The sequence below is a fragment of the Acanthaster planci genome, linkage group LG02 (genome assembly GCF_054643075.1).
Source record: "Acanthaster planci isolate LZ-2023a linkage group LG02, COTS_SCS, whole genome shotgun sequence".
Lineage (NCBI taxonomy): Eukaryota > Metazoa > Echinodermata > Asteroidea > Valvatida > Acanthasteridae > Acanthaster > Acanthaster planci.
In genome coordinates, this window is record NC_141778.1 from 18748031 (window position 1) to 18764626 (window position 16596).

At 40.6% G+C, this 16596-nt stretch overlaps 2 protein-coding genes across 4 annotated transcripts in view; one reads left to right on the forward strand and one right to left on the reverse strand.

The window, feature by feature from the left end:
* Positions 1–16596, reverse strand: part of LOC110979794 (putative protein phosphatase 2C T23F11.1) — a 39396-nt gene that overhangs the window by 13701 nt on the left and 9099 nt on the right. For all 3 annotated transcript variants that reach the window (XM_022235856.2, XM_022235857.2, XM_087131043.1), the window contains exon 2: positions 13416–13527. In XM_022235856.2, coding sequence (XP_022091548.1) covers positions 13416–13518 — 103 coding nt within the window. In that variant the 5' untranslated portion in view covers positions 13519–13527. The remainder of the gene's footprint in view (positions 1–13415; positions 13528–16596) is intronic.
* On the forward strand, positions 13969–16147 carry LOC110979793 (alpha-1B adrenergic receptor-like). Its single transcript, XM_022235853.2, has 2 exons — positions 13969–14113; positions 14990–16147. The coding sequence occupies exon 2, from the start codon at positions 15056–15058 to the stop codon at positions 16145–16147; it is 1092 nt and encodes a 363-aa protein (XP_022091545.2). The 5' UTR covers positions 13969–14113; positions 14990–15055.

Genomic DNA, 16596 nt, shown 5'->3' on the forward strand with positions numbered 1-16596 from the left:
TTGTTCCGGGTTGCCAATTAATAGCGCATCAAGGCATCCAGTATGGTTAAAGGGATATAACTGCAGGGGATTGATTAAGGTTGGACCAATATTGGCACAATATAGCTGGGTGGACTATGCAGGACCTAAATGTACCTGTACTTGGCAGGATTTAACCGCACGGCAAATTTACATACCACACAGAGAAATCTGGGGACCAGTCAAAAGCAAATGGTAATATCACAGCAGCTTGGATTGTAAGCAGTTGTGTTTTTGCAAAGCAAGATTCTGGCAAATGAACACATGGTTCAAACGCATCCTGTATGCCAGGTCATGTTACAATTACATGCATGTACAGAACATTGATTTATTATTCACGTGCATATGTATGGTATTATTGTTAAATCCTATTTTCAGCTCCCATATTTGATTCAATCAATATACACGGAGTTATCCTGTGGGTGGTTTACTGTAAGGCTGTTCCAAATATCTGAATATTCGATCAATTATCAAATATTTGAATAGTATTTTCCGAATTTGAATATTTGAATGCAAAGTTCATGAAATAGAAGAGAGCATTTTCTTTTGTTTTAAACGAGAAAAATTGCACTATGGAGGCTTGTTTCAAGCAGATTCAAATGAAAAGCAACAGAAATCTTATGACATTCTAAAAGTAAATTATTCATTAATAAACTTAAAAGGAATACACATTTTCAACAGGACAAGAGGTATTGTTTGTCTCTAAAATCTCGCTAAATTGTGGCTTGACATACTCCTCGATGTGAGAAAGTATCACAGTGATTACAATGTACAATTGTGTGCGTCACTGCAACTGATTTTTGTACATGGTTTGTTCATCAATTATCTGCCGGTCGGTACGTCCGAATATTCAGATACATGTATTTGATCGAATTGAAGGTCGAATATTCAAATAGTGAATTATTGGAATTGACTCAGCCCCAGTTTACTGGTTATATGTGCTCACAATTCATTTCAAAAGACACCACGCGTGTACGTGCTGGATAATCAGCTACATATACATTTGTTGAACTTATTAGGAGAGATACATGCACCTGCACAATACACCAGTACAAAAACTGTACAAGTGCAGCTGTAGCCCCAGGTAAGCAAGGCATAAATTTATGATACTCCCCCCACCGTGGGGTTTACATATTTGTACACATGTTTACCGGTATATGTACATACATGTACTGGTACATGTCCACGTCTGTACATAATAAATCTGCCCTGCCAGCATTAACTTTGCATAATGTGAGTTCAAATGTAAGACCATACCTTTAAGGTACGCGTACTATACAGTATACATGAAAGGGTAGGCATTCCCTACTTCAGGGAACAATTTCTTGCCATGGGGAATTTAGAACCACATATCTGGTCCTTCTAGTCTCTACACATGTGTGTAGTCCTCATAACAAGTAAACAAGTATTTGTACACGTGCGAATACATGCATTCTTACAAATGTAGGTGTGTGCACAAAGTCAACAATTTCCCAAGCGACATGAACACATCTACATATTCAGGAACCTTGGTCAAGATTTGTTGATCTAATCTTTAGGACACAGCCCGGATGTACATGAAACAAAACAAAGATACCCAATATCGGAACAAAACCTCATACACGTATACGTGCCTGTCAGTAAATTTGACAACCTGTTTTCTATCTTTGTGCTGAGACGACACATCAAACTCGGTCTCATACATGTATTAGCATGTACATGCACATGTATATGTTGTACATGTATATCAGCCCCTTCATCTTCCTCCTTGGATATTTGCAAATTGTGCAATTGTTACTGATTAACCAAGGAATTTCTCCTGAGGCATAATTGGTCAATATCACATGATATCCCATGGCTCCAAGGAATGGATACTCCCAAGTAAGGAGACATCAACTACATGTATGTTCGAATCAACGAACTGCGGCTGGAAGCACATGAAGTGCTGTCAGTCACCAGCTATGGCTTTCATCAATGCAGGTGGCTTCACATGTACATGAACACTGCGGCACTCTGAAGTTTAACCCTGTTAGTCATTAACCCTAACCTCTTAGAGATTTCTCACCATTTTGCAGGGTTGAAGTGCACAGGAAATTTGTGCCAATTCAAGGTTTCCTGCACAGTGGAAGATTTTGGAAAATTCTAGCAATGCTCCTGGATAGATTCCTCGCGAAGTAATTTATCAAGAACGTAAGAAAATCAGAGAAGTCCTATCCACAATGGAAGTTATGAACTCATATTCATTCTGTAAGGTCTTCCCACAAGTACACCTATTCAGTGACAAATAATGAGAAATATCAGCTTGACAGTACACTTATCTCAGCTCCTCGGGGGGAACAGCTCTATGGGAAATGAAAGTAAAGTTCTAGACCAAAATCACTGAAATCCATCATATATTGACTTCTTATGACTCTGACTAAAAAGGTATTTATGAATGGGAATAAATATGTGCCTGGACGGTCTTAAATGTTAGTTCAATGATAATGCCCTCACCTGCGGCTCGGGCCTGAGCCAGTGCATTTAAGACTGGCCAAGCACACATTTATTCCCTTAAATAAACATAATAACTATCACTGCCCCCACAGGCAGTGATGTAGTCGAGTACTTTTTGAGAACCAAGTTCTCTACCAAATATTTAACTAGTTAGAAGGATCAAAGCTGAAGTACATCGGCATTTGATGGTATACGCATAAAGGTAAGATTACAAAGCAACATACTGACTTCAGACCATCACTGTTTGATTGAAATTAACTTTTTAGGACAAAAGTACACGGAAAGTACTCGGCCGAGTACTTTCTGAGTACTTTTCTCCTTAAAACTTAAATTTTACACAACTGGGAGTGTCTGAAGTCTAACATTTATTTTGTAATCTTACCTTTGCACATTTACCATCAAATGCCTGTGCACTCTGGCTTTATTCCCTCTTACCCAGTTCAGCATTTTGCGGAGAACTTTGGTACTCGGAAAGTACTCGACTACAACACTGACCACAGGTACCCTTTTATACTGCTGGGCATAGATAGGCAAGCAGGAATAAAGTGGCTTGCCCAAAATCACAAGATGTAACCATGTAACCAGCTACTGCATTCGAACCCTCGACCCTATCACCCGGAGTTACATGTATCAACATTAACCCCGAGGCTACTGACACATTCTCTTAAACAGAGGCTGGCTTGACAATAAGCCAGTTTGGTATTTCAAATATGCAAGGTCATTTGAGAACAAAGGTTCTGACATCATACCAATTTGAACATGCTCAGTGCATGTGGATCGCCTCGGTATACAGCTGCGCTGATAGGGATGACCTTAAATGCATGCATTGATGTTCTTTAATGGCCTTCATGTACATGTATGATGCACTTTATTCCGAGCGTGCACTGTTGAGATACCAAACTGGCTCAATTAACACCACTGGTGCCGAGTTCCCCTGTGCATACGCTACAGATTAATGAGAATTATATATGAGCGTGTACTCTGTGCCAGATGCATGGATCTGTTGCTCCGGGGCAGATCATTGCTTGGCGAAAAAAAAACAACTTCCAATGTGTAATTCTGATGATGAATGCTGGTGAAGGAGTAGACTTGCCACATTCTGCTAAAAGCCCAACTGCATTTGACATCAATTTAACTGAAAAACACAGCTGCATGAAAGTCTGGCACCAGAGGCAGGTGTGCAAAAGTATTCTAGTTATAAATGCTGCAGCTGTCATCAGGAGAGGAGGCAACATGTAGTCAAATTATAGCACTGATTAATGTCTCTGTGGGGAATCCTTAAGCGGCAAAGATGATGACAACAAAAGGGGAGCCCAGACTGTCAGACTTGTACATGTACTTTGCCTGTGCCAGGTACCCGACTGCCAAATGCCAATACATCGTCCTGTTCTTTTCGAGTCGGGTAATGGTAAAAAAAGGCTACAATGTTTATTTTGCTTTGCATATGAGTTCATTTGGGTAGTGTTCAACAGATACATGTACATGTATATGTCAACAAAGCATCTTCTAATGTTCATCTTTAATTTGTGTTGCAAAGCTAAGGGTCTTGGAGAGATAAAGCAATAACCCAAAGTGTGCCTTCTAAATCAAATTTGAGTGAGAAGGTATTTTGGTACTTTGGCAGCATCAATCAGTATTGTTCATATAAAAAAAGACTATTTTCTGGTACCAACAGGAGAGTAGTTTTATTTTGTTGAATTTTAAGGATACTGAGGTACAAAGTTCTTCACAAAAATGGGTACCTAGTTCCCAAAAGACCACAAGCTGCACAGGCTTACTGTACATGAACTGTATGCTTGTTTCTATCCGGAAGATTTTTCAATCTTTGTCAACTTGTAACGGTAATCACACAAAATTGTGCATAGTTCTAGTCACCTAAGCTCTAAGCCTCGCTAGCTTTCCAGTGTGACAATTATTGATCCCCATACCAAAGCTGTTTTCTTAATTACGTGCAACACCAAGTACATGTACCCTTGGGAAATTTTGTTATGCATGCAGAAATACATCTCCCACACAGGTACGGTGAACCTTACTAGTTAAACTAACCATGTACACAATGAACTCACATGAACTGTAATTGTTAACCATGAACAAGTGTTTGCAATGACTACAAGAACAGGTACATGTACATGTATATGCGCACGTCCACATGTACATGTAATTGCATCATTGTGGCTCCAGCACACAAGTGCATGCCATATGAAGCCAACCAAGTCCCATCCGCATGACTGATATTCCAATTCTACACAATTTGCAAGGATAATGTTCCAGGCTTTGCCAAAATACTACATCGCCCTGTGGATAACTGGATTGATTTAGAATGCACAGATTGAGTGTCTGCATTTGAGCATCATGTCCGTCCGACCTCTAAATATTTTTTTTTCCCATAAAGTGTTTGATGCTTTTTGTGCAGGGCTGTTCATGGACACTGGACAATGTTGTTGAAAATGCAAAATCAGTATTTTCAATCCTTCCTGCAGCACCTGAGCACTGGCTGTGATTCTGGCAAGCATTACAGGCAGCATTAAGTACATTAAGTTATAATTTTGTTCACTCTTCCAGAGGAATTTATTTAGGATTGAAATTGAAATAGTTCATTCAGCTACATACTCCACAGAAATTGTCAAAATATTTAGCAATTAAATCAAATTTTGCAAAGTATTACACGAGACAACAATTGCATTAATTAACTAATACACACTACATGCAGGAGCTGCCACTACCGCCACACTAGAAGCAATGGCCAAAGCCCTAGATTCTCTGTAGTGACACGTTCTCATATCCTAGGAGCCAGGTAGCATTCACTACTAAACTCAGTCTACTCTGGGATATTGGGATGAAATGGATCAATCAGCGAGTGGATAGGGTTACCGCATATGTCAGATTCTGGAGGTGCTTTTTTTCCCCTGACAAGCTGCTTTCAGAGTGAAATCATGATGGTGAAATGGACACAGAAAATGGGTCTTAAACCCAAGTGCATCAATAGGATAACAAAAACTTTCACTGATGGGGATTTCTGAACAGTACCTCTACTTTTCTCTGACAGGATCTCTTCATTTGATCCCAATTCTAGGGGTGATTTTTCTGATAAAACTCAAACATGTGGGTCTCAGACCACTTGTGTCTATAGAGTGCCGAAGTGATTACATCACGCGCACAATTACGTGTGTGAAAGGCATCAGAACCAATGCATGAACCAACACGCGCACACTCCATTCGTTTGCACTGCACTTCCTGGTTCAAAATGCCATCACCATTTGGTACTCAATAGTACATGGGCCTAAGGTACGTGTACGGGGGTTGTTTGGTTGTGGATGTGCGATTAATGAGAGGTGGAATTTACTTTATCTCAGTGGATACCTAAAACTTGATGTGTATTGGTTGAGCCACTATGACCAAAGCGTTATTGTAATTGACCAGTACTCTATTGTGCAAGGTACCGGTGCTCTTATGCAAGGCGCACATCAAATTCCATCCCAATCTTTAATGCTGCAACAGAAAATAATGCCCTCTTTTTAAAAACTGTGAACAGTTCATCTGCTGAAGACTGCATCTAAATATTTTGTTGACACTCTCTACTTGGGAATAAGCTGTCTGACGTGCCATACTCCACAATGCAGAGCACCAAACAAGGTATTAGTGCTTAATATCTGCGTGTTACACGTACAAGTACACGTATGCTGAAGTGCTGATCCTCATCATAGGGTACATGTACATGTACGCAGTTTGACAAGATGCATACATGTATGTGTTTGGAACACACCGGTAGACCATACACGTACGTGTACGTGCACAGGCACATTGACTGCATTTTTTCCTATTAGTGCTGATGGGATTATTTATGATTCCAAATACAGCAGCACATCCTTCACTGTTCGTGACATGAACAGAAAGCTAAGCCACCCATATGTGAAGTAATCCTCTATGTACCAAGTACAGTACATGTACCATTTTAAAATTTATGCTGTGACAATGAGCACTTGAATGCTGCGTATACTGTACATGTACGTAGAAATGTTTGAATATGAAAGTTAAGAGCATACAGGTGTGTATAAAAAGCATGCGACATTGTTCAAATGAACAGCTCTGACACAAATATGTAGGTGTGTTATATACATGTAAGTACAATATAAATTGCAAAAGGTCAAGGGAAAAAAAAAGCAGACAATGCATGTATGTTCTGTATTTCTGTCAATGAATTAACACCTACCAGTATATACACAATGGATACGAACATTCATATTGGCACAAAGCTAATGGCATTACACCTGTTTGTCAAACAACATTCATAAATACCTGGGACAGTTTTAATATTCCTATTGGACGAAACATGTCAGGTAACCGTGTATTAATATTTGATAATGCCCCTGAGAAGTGATAATGCCCACTGCGTAAATCACACGCTGGCACATGGATACAAGACAGTTTAATTGGGTCTGATTGGTCGGGAGTCTGTGTGCACGAGACGCGTTTCAGGTTACCCGGCCCAACCTAGAAAATCACGTGGAGCCTATTTCTTTTTATTCAACAAATCAAAATATAAAAACTGATGCTGCCTTGCCCCGAGCCTAATTTTGTGTACATCGTCCTGAACATTGTATTAATATTTTTTTTTTGCATGAGATGGAAGGCTCTTGTGTGTTTGTATTTCAACAACCAGCTGCTTTACTACTCAATCACAGTGCTGATATGTATTATTGACATGCACACGTACAATATGAATCTGACACTGACTTAGAACCTCTTACAAATATACCCCTCCCCCAATACAAACCATCATCCGACCCTAAATTTTAGGCTATAAAAATTTAGATTAAAACAAAAAATTGACCCAACCAATCACTCTAATTTATTTTTCAGTGTAACAGGAAACACAACTAATTTTTTGTTTGGCTTTATCGGCACGCCACGCACGTGCCAAGTTCACTGCAGGGGATTCTACTGGACAACTTTCCAAAGGAATACACCATAAAAATGGACGGAGGTGTGCGGAAAACTGAAAGTAATATTTTAGAATAAAATCATTGGAAATCCATCATATGTTGAGTTCTTTTAATTCTCTGAAAAAAAAAAGGTATTTATGAATGGGAATAACTATTTGCTTGGCCGTAGGAGAACAGACGCTGATAATGCCCGCACCTGCGGCTTGGGCATTCGTCGTGTCCATTCTCCTGAGCCAGTCTTAAACGCATGTTTAAGACTGGCCAAGCACATATTTATTGCCTTAGTTACTGTGGGGACAAAGTCTTTATGTGAACCAAAGTCTGTCTCCAGTAAACTCAGTCCTGGAATGTCCTCACAAATGAAACCGTCTTCTCAGTGCAGAGCAAGCCGGGGTATGCAAACAGGTGAAGAACTGGATGTAAAATTTCCACTTACATGAACATGTACACTGAACTGCACAAATCTGTGGTTGCTATAAATGTGTGAAATACCCAGTGTGTGAATGTTTGCTCCACGCATCAAAGTCGATCTTGTGGGTACCCCAGGCCACAGGTGCATTTAATAGCAAATACGGAATGAATACAACTCTCTTAACAATGTCCATGGGTGAAAAAAAAATTGGGGCACACCACCGGTACAAGGTACCGTACGTGTCTGCCATGGTTTTTTTATGTGACCAGGTATGACTGGCAAGCAGAACATGGAACTACTGGTACATGACGAAGGCTTTCCGCTGAAAAGCTCACATGTAGCTCAAGAGTACAAGGTGTACCCATGTAAGGGAAAGAAGTTATTGGCCCAGACAAAGTGTTTTTTCTATCAGCCAAAGTTTTCCATGGGATGCCAATGAGCATGAGGTAGCCCCCAAAATGTGAAGAAATGAAAGTGTACTCAGCAACAACAGAAGTGCTCCTGACAGTGCAAACAGGGCCTTACACTTGTACATGTAGTTTTACACTCTCAATGTACATTTACTGTTGTTGGCCTATTTCCTTTTTAAAGTGCCTTTGCAAAAAATGTACATACCGGTAGTTTGTCCACACCTCGGTTACCAGCTAATGGCTGAGCATTTTCTCCTATTTTACTAACACGTTGAAGAATTTGTGAATTTTCTGTGTCGATCAAAACAATCCGAAGATGGGCTATGTATTCCAAACACTTTTCCAATTTCCGTTCTTTTTCTTTTCTTCTCTTTTTTTGATATGCTTTGTTTTGTTTGTTTGTAGGTTGTTTGCATCTTGTGTTGGCCAAAAAAGGTTGAGGTGGTCACTAAAATTTGTGGTGTGAGCCATCTGAGGACTAGGCAGGGAAAATCCTGACCAGAAAACTGCTCCTCCACAGGGAGATAACTATGGATACAGAAGCAGTATACGTTTTAAACGTGTACAACGTGTTGATTGACAAGGTCCAGAAAAATACTTCAGTTTCTGGCACTTGTCTCCTCTGACTTACACAACTCAGGAACTTTTCTTTCACACAGGACTCCATGTCCTTGTTTTCTTCAGGGATGACAAACTTGCTGCCAAGTTGCACAGCAGTGTTAGATTTCAAGGAAATTAGAGCTGTTTCCATACCAGTACATTCAAGAGGAATCAAAATTTTTCCTATTTCCCCTTTTGCAGTACATGTACTTCAAGCACATTCAAAACCATTCATAATGCAAATGCAAAGGTCACACTTTGCTGTCAGCTCTCATAATACCTTTGATGGGCTCAAAATGTTTAACAGTAAGCAATAACATGCACGTAATACACATGGTGTAAAACTAATACATGCCACTGTACTCATGTGGCCAACATTACCCTTTCAAAATGCAGCGCATTAGCCTGGAGAACCTTGTACATGTTACTGATATTCCTTAGTTCTTTCTTTTCTCTTCAACAAAACAATAATGTAAACAGAGAGTAATCCACATGTACATTTAAGTACAATGACAAAAGTTCACGCAGTTAGAGTTGACAAACCTTGTTCTGTTTGGTTTAGAACTAAAACTACATGTACATGTACTTGATCTATTCAAATAAAATTGAGGGAAAGTTATACACTGCAGTTTATTTATCTTTGGAGGTGTGTTTCCTAACAAAATGAATAAAAGCTGCTGTACACTACTCACTGATTAAAATGACCTGAAATTCATGTACCATCATTGACCATCCGGGAAGAATTCCATATACGAAGTTCACTGTAATATCGCGTAATTACTACAAAAGTATCCTTACTTTGATCGCTGAATGAAGACGATTCCAATAGGCATTGAAGAGCTGAACATCATAGGACAGAAATGTGGAGTTTTGGGCACACTTTTGGAGCTACACATGGACCAGGTTTACATCGACAGGCGGCCATCTTTGCTTCTGAAGAACATGGCGAATGCGCACGACGTGTGCGCATGAACCGAATGATATCCGCAAAGAACCATTATGTAACAGGGGTTGGGCTGCCACAAACATTGAGGTAATTTTATGCATGAATCCGCAACACGAGGAGTGCAGAGGGCCGTAATCTGTCTGGATGGATCTACACAGTTCACGAAATGCTGCGCAATGTGCCCTACTGTACATGTACAATTTTTACTTGGGGGAAAATAGTGCGTGTTTTGCGACAATTTTTAAGTTGGACAATTTGTTTAGAAGGAAAAAAGGGGCCCAATTTCTTTTACAGACAGTTTGTAAGTTGGACAATTTGTTTAGAAGGAAAAAAGGGGCAAATTTCTTTTACAGACAGTTTGTAAGTTGGACAATTTGTTTAGAAGGAAAAAAGGGGCAAATTTCTTTTAGAGAGTGCTTGTCAGTTGGAGGAGTTTTTTTCTATATTTATACAGAGGGAAGGGGAAAAGGGAGCTGAAACCTGTCTTTAGATTATTGTGTGGCTATCTGCGCTCTAAAATGTGAGGGAGGCTTGTACAGGAGAAGAACATCCTTAAGGATTTGATTGAAGTGGTCTACTCCTGCATGTCGGCAGCGCCACATGTATTCAGCCAGGTAGAACCCAAACTGGTCGCTTCCACTGGTGTGGATAGTCACCTCTCTCACCAATTGCGCGTAAGACTCCAATTCTCGCTCATAGTGCATGTATTGCTAATGGATGAAGCAAGACTCCACCTAGCCCGAGTTCTTATACAGCATTGGACTGAAATTCCTTCTTTCGTACGGCCGACTGCATTTCTACTTGTTCTTTCTCTCTTGGTTTACATAATACGACGGAGATAACTCACGTCATACAGTCAATTGTGCTCAGACATGTACCTCACCTAGTTGATTTCCTTTGGCACAACCTACTTATATTAACAACGGATAGCCACATTTATTTATATTTAAATATTCTAATTTATACAAATATTCGTGAATAATTACATATTCAGTTTCATAAATATTTAATTTTTTTAAATATTCATCTTGACCTCATCGTGACCTCTCCTTAATTCAACCGTAACTTTATATGGAACATATCGACTTCCTCCGGCAACAAGCGCTCGTGTGGCGTGGTCAGTTAGACTGCTGTATTTCTGTACCTAACAGTTCTCTTCATTGCAGGTTTGATTCCCCTTTACAACACAATTTGGATTAAATGTATTAAATGTGTATACTAACTGTAATAATCCTTGTACTAATGACAGGAAAACTGTGGAGAAATAAAAGGACGGGATAGTGAAGGAAAAAGGAAACGGTAGAGGATATAGTAGGGGAAAAAAACGGCAAAAGGACTCACTTTTTTGCCGTTTTATTGCGTGGGGCCCCTTCTTTTTAAACCTGTCCCCCTAAGTTACTGAACCCCCTTTCACATCTCTATCCCCTAAAAATAAATGTTGCCCCTTTTTAAATCTGTCCTGGAGCAAAAATTTCTCCTAAAAAGTGAACTTCGTATATGGAATTCTTTCCGACAGGAAAGAATTCCATATACGAAGTTCACTTTTTAGGAGAAATTTTTGCTCCAGGACAGATTTAAAAAGGGGCGACATTTATTTTGGGGGGATAGAGATGTGAAAGGGGGTTCAGTAACTTAGGGGGACAGGTTTAAAAAGAAGGGGCCCCACGCAATAAAAGGGCAAAAAAGTGAGTCCTTTTGCCGTTCTTTTTTTCCCTACTATATCCTCTACCGTTTCCTCTTTCCTTCATTATCCCGTCCTTTTATTTCTCCACAGTTTTCCTGTCATTAGTACAAGGATTATTACAGTTAGTATACACATTTAAGACATTTAATCCAAATTGTGTCGTAAAGGGGAAGCGAACCTGCAATGAAGAGAACTGTTAGGTATAGAAATACAGCAGTCTAACTGACCACGCCACACGAGCGCTTGTTGCCGGAGAAAGTCGATATGTTCCATATAAAGTTACGGTTGAATTAAGGAGAGGTCAAGATGAGGTCAAGATGAATATTTAAAAAAATTAAATATTTATGAAACTGAATATGTAATTATTCACGAATATTTGTATAAATTAGAATATTTAAATATTAATAAATGTGGCTATCCGTTGTTAATATAAGTAGGTTGTGCCAAAGGAAATCAACTAGGTAAGGTACATGTCTGAGCACAATTGACTGTATGACGTGAGTTATCTCCGTACGTCGTATTATGTAAACCAAGAGAGAAAGAACAAGTAGAAATGCAGTCGGCCGTACGAAAGAAGGAATTTCAGTCCAATGCTGTATAAGAACTCAGGCTAGGTGGAGTGTTGCTTCATCCATTAGCAATACATGCACTATGAGCGAGAATTGGAGTCGCGCAATTGGTGACAGAGGTGACTATCCACACCATACAGTGGAAGCGACCAGTTTGGGTTCTACCTGGCCGAATACATGTGGCGCTGCCGACATGCAGGAGTAGACCACTTCAATCAAATCCTTAAGGATGTTCTTCTCCTGTACAAGCCTACCCTCACATTTTATTTTTAGAGCGCAGATAGCCACACAATAATCTAAAGACAGGTTTCAGCTCCCTTTTCCCCTTCCCTCTCTATAAATATAGAAAAAAACTCCTCCAACTGACAAACACTCTCTAAAAGACTGAAATTTGGCCCTTTTTTCCTTCTAAACAAATTGTCCAACTTACAAACTGTCTGTAAAAGAAATTGGGCCCATTTTTCCTTCTAACCAAATCCTCCAACTTAAAAATTGTCGCAAAACACGCACTATTTTCCCCCAAGTAAAAATTGTACATGTACAGTAGGGCACATTGCGCGGCACCTCGTGAACTGTGTCGGTAGATCCATCCAGACAGATGACGGCCCTCTGCACTCCTCGTGTTGCGGATTCATGCATAAAATTACCTCAATGCTTGTGGCAGCCCAACCCCTTCCGGATATGATTCGGTTCATGCGCACACGTCGTGCGCATTCGCCATGTTCTTCAGAAGCAAAGATGGCCGCCTGTCGATGTAAACCTGGCCCATGTGTAGCTCCAAAAGTGTGCCCAAAACTCCACATTTCTGTCCTATGATGTTCAGCTCTTCAATGCCTATTGGAATCGTCTTCATTCAGCGATCAAAGTAAGGATACTTTTGTAGTAATTACGCGATATTACAGTGGACTTCGTATATGGAATTCTTCCCTTACCATCCTGGTCCTCAGAATGTCCTGCAGCGACCACACAGCCATTGGAGTGACCCACCACAGTGAACCCATTCCATGTGGTGTTTTAAAAAAGCTCAAGGTCAATGAGAAGAAAGCACCTGACATCATATCAGCTCAGACATGTTTAGTGCATGCGAGTTAGCATACAGCCACACTCTCCAATGACTTAAGACATGCTTCACTTTTGACCCTGCACTGTTAAATACCAAACTGGCTTACTGATCATGAGGCTCCAATCAGCAAGGGTCTAAGGCCTTGAGATGTACAAAGCTTACTACTCAGAGACTCTAATGTTTCGATCTTAACCTTCCTGCTAGGATCCCAAGGTGAGGCTCTCCAACCTTCAGCCGAAATTGATGTACTGGCTGGTATCATTCATACAATTATGCATACAACTTTTCCAAAGGATACTGATGCGCCATCCCTGCATGCAGGAGGCACCCACTTTGAACATGTGGTTCTCGCATGCCGATGTCTCCTTGGCAGTTACCGGCTCCGAGAGAGTCTGCCCCATCCCAACAGTCTGTAAATAACAAAACTAAATAAATTGAGGAAACTGCAAAACGTTAACAGGCCTCGCCACTGTGCATAACTAGTATTTAAATTCCAAATTTTGCTTCAAATTACTTGAAAAAAAAGCTATTAGAACAGCAGCACCGCAGAAGAATACATCCAGGGTACCATGATTTTCTTTCCACCCCATACAAAAAACATTTAAATTGACTAGTGTGGCAGAAATTTTACTGTCAGCCTTTACAAGTACACCACATGTACAGTTGTGCATGTACAGTACAACTCCCCCGTAAGTACAGTAAGGGGTGGTCCAACAAATGGCCTTAATGCTGAATTTTCTTATTGGTGTTCAGTGACCCATGGACATCTTCCGAACTGCTACCAGTACACCATGCATATTTGTATCACCAATACAAATTTGTTAAGATCGAAATACATGCATGTGAATATCAGTTGTGCAATCCGTGCACCCACAAAAGTTTTTTCCCTGTAAATACCGGTACGTTTTAAGAACAGATTTAGACTAGCCATTCTGTGCAAACAGCAAGAAACTAAACAAGGAATTGATAGAACAAAACATCAGTGACATCTAACAGGTAAGTTTCAAATCAATCTTATCATCTAAACTTATTGAAAATGAGTACAAGTTTGTGATTTGTGAAAACCACACCCAAAGAGGAAGTTCAGGGAAAAAATTAATATGGAGGCATACATGTATATGTGTAACATGTACTGGTACATGTACATGTACATGTAGAAGAAAAATTACCTGTTCAACAGCACTACCCTCAAACCAAACCAAATCATTTGGAATGCATACATGTACCGTATATCTCTTTACAATGTACATGTATATTAATTCTTTAAAAAAATGCAAAGACCCAATCATCCAAATAATGCCAAAATGCAACATTTGCAAAAGCATGACTCTGAGAGATCAAGTACAATTGGAGCCCCTCAACCATTACTTTACACATGAACATTCATGTACATGTATGTTTTTCAGATTTTGCGGGTTTTCTCTGTGAATCCTGCAATGGCAATCATGGTGAAGGCAATGCCATACAAAAGTGGAAAGTTGTGACACTGTTATTGATGGTTACCTCATTACTCTCTGTAATACATATCAACAACAGGAAGTTTACGAAAAAGTAAAGTGGAATAAGTACATCTACAATTAAATGACCTTGTAAAGGTATATGTACTTCCAATTTTTTTCATGAGTTTTGAACAATGATGTTGGTAACAGCATGAATAATTAAAAATAAAAACTTAGAGCAGGGGATTGGAAATCAATTACCAGTATTTCAAGAAGATTCCCCAGTTTACATGTGTACCATTTCATGATGGACTGCAATTCATACTAACCATTTAATATTTTTTCCTGTACTCTATCTTGAAATACTCGCAACCCTTCTTGTGATGTTTCCCTGGTTTTCAAACATGTTTCACACTTTTCACCATCTTCACAGATTAATACAATATCCAAGTGGGGCCTATTTTATGATCTGAACAAAGAGAAAAAAACTTGAGTTGCCATGGAACCAACGACTGACATTTTCCTTACTAAGGATTATCCATCAACTAGTGTGCTTTCAACACCCGGAGACTACCGAAACTTTCGCTTCGAGGACTACACACAACGGGTCATCATTGCCAGCATCGTTAGTCTGGTCACTGTCTGCGGTCTCATTGGCAACTGCATGACCATTCTAGCAGTTGGCCTGTCCAGGAAACTGCAGACCAAGACCAACGTGTTTGTGACCAACCTCGCTGTGGCCGACTTAGTGACGTGCCTCTGTGCACCCTTCTCCGCAGTTGCACTGCTCAGCCGAGATGGCTGGCCCCTGCCCGACCTTGTGTGTTCGCTGTCAGCAGCCATTGGGTACACGTGCCTTGCCTGCAGTGTCATTACCCTTGCTGCCATTGCCATCAACCGTTACATACTGGTTACAAAGCCTCTGCAGACCTTCCAGTCTATCTACACGCCGAGGAAGATTGTGATGATGCTGATTCTGATCTGGGCATACCCCATCCTTGTCTGCTGCCTCCCCCTGTTCGGTCTTGGCCAATGGGGCTACTCGGACAAATACAAAACCTGCACCCAGGACACGACGCATGAGACCTCAGACTACTTCAGTCTTGTGGGCTCACTGCTGATCTTTCCTGTTCCACTGGTCATTCTGTTTGTCTGTTACTTCAAGATCTACCGCCACGTCACTCGTCACGCGACAACAATGAAGGAAAAGAGTGTCCAGATGGCGGCATCAGACAGTTCATCAGGGCCCAGTTTGGCTGGCAGCACCCAGCACCTGCGGCATAGGGGCAGCAGCACAGCAGGCAACATCAACAGGCGGCAGGTGCAGATTACCAAGAACCTCTTCATCGTGGTGTGCGCCTTCGTTGCCTGCCTGGCTCCTTTCGCCATTGCCCTGACCATCCCACCTAGTGACCCAGTCATTCCCTGGACAGGTATGATCATCATCTTCAATAGCATGCTCAACCCAATCATCTATGGACTCAAGCATCCACACTTCAAGGAAGTCTTCCATCGGATGCTGCGATGCCAATGGCACTTGATCCCTGAGCCTTCCGGTTTCTTAAGAAAGATGCGGTCTACAATACACTGACACAAAGCCCTGAGAGATTTGAGACATAATATAAGTACCAGTATTTGTGGGATTCCTCAAGCACTACCTCAAAGAAGAACAGTCAAGGCACGTACAGGAAGCTACATGTACATGTACCGGAATATGTGTCAAGTGTGTATACGTACATATACCGGTACATGTAAATCCACATGTCATCTCATCTCCAAGGTCCAGTCGTTACTCTGTAGCAACACACTATCAAACATAAACCACAAGACCATTTACCAGTACTCTAGGCACATGAACAACGATACCACATACATGTACACATGTACGGTATCATACATGTACATGTACATATTGGTACACGTACATAAGTGACTCTTGCAAGACACTTGTACATGTACATGTTATCCATACCATACATGTACATGTAGGCCCTGTGAAAAGGTCACAGTGTACAGGCACATGTGCATACATGTGCGGTA